This window comes from Rattus norvegicus, chromosome 4 (assembly GCF_021556685.1).
Source record: "Rattus norvegicus strain SHRSP/BbbUtx chromosome 4, alternate assembly SHRSP_T2T, whole genome shotgun sequence".
Lineage (NCBI taxonomy): Eukaryota > Metazoa > Chordata > Mammalia > Rodentia > Muridae > Rattus > Rattus norvegicus.
The window spans coordinates 171,855,836-171,860,586 of NC_141537.1; the positions used below are offsets into that span (position 1 = coordinate 171,855,836).

The 4,751-nt window shown below is 46.1% G+C and overlaps 1 protein-coding gene across 1 annotated transcript; it reads right to left on the reverse strand.

Moving 5' to 3' along the window:
- Window positions 1-668: 668 nt before the first annotated feature.
- Mgp (matrix Gla protein) lies at window positions 669-3,991 on the reverse strand. The gene is made up of 4 exons (NM_012862.2): window positions 3,917-3,991; window positions 2,475-2,507; window positions 1,415-1,490; window positions 669-1,008 (listed from the first exon to the last, which is right to left on the reverse strand). The coding sequence occupies exons 1-4, from the start codon at window positions 3,975-3,977 to the stop codon at window positions 867-869; spliced, it is 312 nt and encodes a 103-aa protein (NP_036994.2). The 5' UTR covers window positions 3,978-3,991; the 3' UTR covers window positions 669-866.
- Between the last annotated feature and the right edge of the window lie 760 nt (window positions 3,992-4,751).

Genomic DNA, 4,751 nt, shown 5'->3' on the forward strand with positions numbered 1-4,751 from the left:
GAAGCTGCCTTGGAGGCAGGAAGACCGTGGAGGCAGGAGACAATGGCGGAGGGGACACTGACAAGCTGTGCTGCTCAGAGGAGACTGCTCCTTGGGGTGGGCTTTTCAGTGATGAAACTGCTTTGGAGTTGTTTCTACTCCTTTAAGTAACCCTGTCCCACACCTCCGTATGTGACCCCAGTAGAAATTCAATGGTCTGCAAGCATCGATCTGTCATGGGTTCCCTATCTTGGGTAGGAAGACTTGCCCATGTATGTGCTTGCGTGAGGGCATGTATGTATGTGTGTTGTACCTACTAAGAAAAGCCACACACCATACCAACTTGTGGAGATGCTTAAAACTGGGTTGCATAGACTATTCCCACATGTGATTATGGACATAATTTGACTGAAGTCCTCTATCTTACCATGTGTTTTCCATTGCTGTCTTTTCATTTTCATTTTCTTTTTCTACATGGCCTTGGTACCTTGGTGATTTGTTTTTAAATGCACAAGAGATGGGATATAGATGAAGCGAACTCTCCTTTCTCTGTGGTACCCACCCCTCCACCGCACAGTACACACAAGATCAGCATAGCTCCTTCTCTTGGTTACGCTGGCTATGATTTAAAATATCTTAGCATCCCCCCACCCCCAAAAAACCTGGTTTCACAACGTGAAAGTATCAAACCAGAATTTTATTATATATAAACACATTTCTTAATACTGCTCTTTCATTACTTTCAACCCGCGGAAGGAAGGAGTGGCCCAGCCAGACAGAAGATCATGTGAGGAACAAGCAACGCACACGAATCTGTGTATCGGTAATGCTACTGCAGGGGAATATGAAACCAGACTCCGTAACAAAGCGACTGTTTCCTTGCGCTCTTATTTGGCTCCTCGGCGCTGCCTGAAGTAGCGGTTGTAGGCGGCGTTGTACCCGTAGATCAGGGCGTAGCGCTCACACAGCTTGTAGTCATCACAGGCCTCCCTGTTGATCTCCTGGGCAGGCTTGTTGAGTTCCCGGACTCTGGAGAATAGAGAAAGAGACACAATTGCATGGTAGAAAGATTGCATGCATATCTAGTCAGTAAAAGGTTGGTGGGGGTTGGGGGAGAGACGGACTAGAGAGCCCTTCGCTCAGTGCGAGAGGTATCTGAAGAGCAGGCACGGGGGAGGGAAGCAGGCTTTGATTTGGGTATTATTTTCATGAATAAAAGCAGAAGCTTTCTTTCTGTCTCCTTTTTCTTCCTCCATGTCTCCTTTCTAAGCCCAAAGCAAAATCGTTTCTAAGTGTTCCATTTCGTTCTGTGTTGCTTTTCAAATTCTTTGAGTCCAAGACGTAGAAATAGTGATGAACCGTCTTCCACACTCTGTCCAGATCCAGGCTACGACCCTGGGAAGAATGGCTACCCCCATCGAGTTCCAGGACATACCTTTCCTGGGCTTTAGCGTGCCATCTCTGCTGAGGGGATATAAAGGTGTTGGCATTTCTCCGGTTGGTGAAGGGACCTAAAACAGAAAAATAAGCAAATTACTTTTATGGGAACATTTGATGAAAACATTTTATAAATAGTCCAAGGGCCAAATACATCTGAAATCTCATTAATCTCCTACATTTTGCAAAACTGGAACTAGGCAAAAACATAGAGTATAAAACCTGACTTTATAAAGTGCATGATCAAAGGAAATGAGTAACCGTTTATGTGTCTTGGGGACTTATGACACAGGCCACAAGTCTTATCTGCTTTGCCTTTGTGCAACCCTTTGCTACTTTTAGTAAAATCTTCGATGTGTTTTTAAATGTATTTAAGAGAATTGTTCTCACCCTTTGTACCACAGGCATAGGAACATGTTAAACAGTATGCAAATGAGGAACAAATTAAACTCTGGATGGAGGCTCCGGAGGGGGTTGGGGGACGCACACCTGTCATCCCACTACTTGGAAGGTGGGGACAGGAAGGTGAGGAGTTTAAAAGTTATCCTCAATTGTGCCGAGTTGGAGGCCAACTGAGTTACAGTAGACCCTGAGTCAAAAACCAAACCAGAAAAGAAAAATTAAACCCTTCCAATTGACCAACGAAACAAAACTATGAAAATGTCATTCTACGTCTAGCTGTAGCCAGACTTTCCGAGTCTTCTACTCGGGCACACAGTCTAATGCTGACGCCTGTGGTCTCCCAGATGGCGGCTCTCTTTCTATGCCTTCTCAGTTGACATTACTCCTCATTTTCCATCATGTGGCCGATGTGATGTCAACGTAACATTTCCAAGTGTTCTGGATACAGTTTCATGTCATGTTACACAGCCTAAAGTGTTCACTGTTGCTTACTTGGACAGTTTTAGTCACTGGGTTTTAAAATTCAGTTCTTCCAAAGAGACCCACTCCTCCCTTTTCTCTCTATCACAGACCTGACCAGCAATTTAGCTTTAAAAAAATGGGGTGATACTCTTTAATGCAAGCGACTTAAAGAAAATAGCCAAGCATCTACTTACTGACTTCATAGGATTCCATGCTTTCGTGAGATTCTGGAATTCAAAAGAAAGACTCATTTTAGGCTTTTTTTTTTTTTTTTTTTTTGCCACATGCAGTCATTTTCTAAATGCAGAGGTGGAATGGGAAAAGAAGAGGCGAAAAGATGGTAGGGGCGCATTTAGCAAGGTGGTTGTTAGGAAATTCTGGTCATATAGGAATTATGAATAATTTATTTATATCTTTGTTTTGGGTGTCTCCATCCTTGCCCATCTGCTGAGATTGGAGGTAGTTGACAGTTGGGGCTAAGATTTCCTGAGGCCACTGAAATTCTCAGACATAACTCACAGGTCCATGCGCTCTGTGTCACAAGGAGTTTCTAGAACGCCCTCTCATCGATGTACTCAGCGGCCGTTTTGAGACTGGACTGAAGGGAGTTAAAGTTGGGTATACAGCAACAGCTCGGTTCAGGGAGCTCCAGGGTAGTTATTGAGCTGCGTGACCCAGACAGCTTCTAAGAGGGTTCGGAACAGCTCTTAAGGACGGGTGTTAAATTGGCAGCCTCAGAAACCACCGGCTCCCTCTCCCTGCTCAAAACTGGGCACGGAGCCAGGGCGGAGAGGACGTCAAAGCGAGTGTTTCTTTCTATGTCTCTCCAAGGAGCCCAGAGGGCAAGGTGGGAAGAAGAGACTGTGTTTATAAGTGTCTGTCTGCCCGAGAAATGAGAAAGGGACAAGGAAAGCAAGAACATATGCAGAAAGGTTTATGAATAATTCAAAAATCGAGAGCCGAAACATTAGAGCCGTTTATGCAATTTAGATTTTAACAACTAGATATAACCAAAACAATTTAAGCAGAACTAGGTAAGTGATTTGGCTTCAACCCCGTGAACAAATCACATATGACTTAACGACATATAGGTAGCAGGAAAAAAATTATCCTTTGCAAACAATTGTGAAATGGATGCTTTTCTAAAAATTCAGCTCTAAAGTTTCTTTTAAAAATAAACTCGCTGAATAAACACACCAAACACATGGTATTTCTTCTGCTCCTAAAAAAGGCTCTCTCTAATACTTGCCATGAGAACTTATTTTCTTAAAGTAAATGACCCACGCAGTATCCTTAATCCATCGATGCTCAAGTCCGAGAAGAGTTCTTAAAGTAAGGTTATAGCGGCGGGAACTGGCACATCCCTGGAAACATCTTGGTTTCCAGGTGTGTGGATTTATCCCCGAAAGGGCTCCCCTGTAAAAATAGCTCACACCCGTTGGGATATAGAGAATACAAAACAGATGCTCTGGAATGACCCGTGACCGTGGAAACAGGGAAAGTTACTTCGCGATACTCTGGCTTGTCATAGAGAACGGGAGAGATGAGGACGGAGGGGAGAGTGACAGTAACCGGGAAGGGAAGCCTGAGGTTGGAAGGGAAAACCCCACAGACAGCGGGGAGAGAGGTTTCTCACCATAGCACAGGGCTGCCACGGCCAGCGCAGCCAGGATGGCCAGAGGGAGCAGGCTCTTCATGATGTCTCGGGTGTCCTGTGAGTCTGCCTCTGTGTCTGGCGCAACAGCAGAGGGGAGAGGCTCCTACATGCTGCTGGGGAAGGCTGAGCTGTTTTTATAGGGACTTGAGCAGCCGAAAGGGGAGGAACCGGCGGGAGGGGGCTGGAAAAGGTGGGATGGCTTGGGACCAAACTTGACTTGGGACTTCGCCCAAGTATTCATTCCTTCCAGATAATATCCACACAGCGTGGGCAGTTTCCCTCCACTCTCGGTCCTGGCTGTGCTACAGCAGGATGCTGTTCTGGTGCAGAAATTGTGGCCACCCTATGTTTGCGAGCCAGACCCCGGGCACATGTCCATGCAGAGGGCAGTTACCACAAACAAAGGTTTGCCTTTCCTTCTCTGATCTACTTGCTGGCCCTGACCACTGGCCGTTGAGGTTTGATCCACGGACAGAGCTGTAGTGTTCTCCTCGCTGCCCAGATGGATGGACGGAGGAGCTGGGGGAGAAAGGCCCCATGCTGTGACATCTTAGGTATCTTCGCAGTAGGGAAGAATTTTCAACTCTAGACCAACTGAGCCTTTGCCTGGCCATAGGCATGTTATGCAGTTTTTCAAGGGTTCATTGGGGTACAGATGCGGCACCCCAGTCCTGCTCACTAGCTGCACAGCCATTTGAGTATTTAATTTTGCGATATTAGTCGAGCGTTGCGCCCTACTGTTCTCTCGGGCTGGGGTCACTGCCTGAGCAAGTGAGGCAGGGGTGGAGAAGCTCATTGCTCATCTTAAAGCACT

Bases quoted from the DNA above. Each gene is read 5' to 3' on its own strand.
- Mgp (NM_012862.2), bottom strand. From the start codon at position 3,977: ATGAAGAGCCTGCTCCCTCTGGCCATCCTGGCTGCGCTGGCCGTGGCA. The intron at 1,491-2,474 runs GTAAGTAGATGC...TTTCTGTTTTAG, and splicing joins CATGGAATCCTATGAAGTCA to GTCCCTTCACCAACCGGAGA. The intron at 1,009-1,414 runs GTATGTCCTGGA...TCTATTCTCCAG, and splicing joins CACGCTAAAGCCCAGGAAAG to AGTCCGGGAACTCAACAAGC.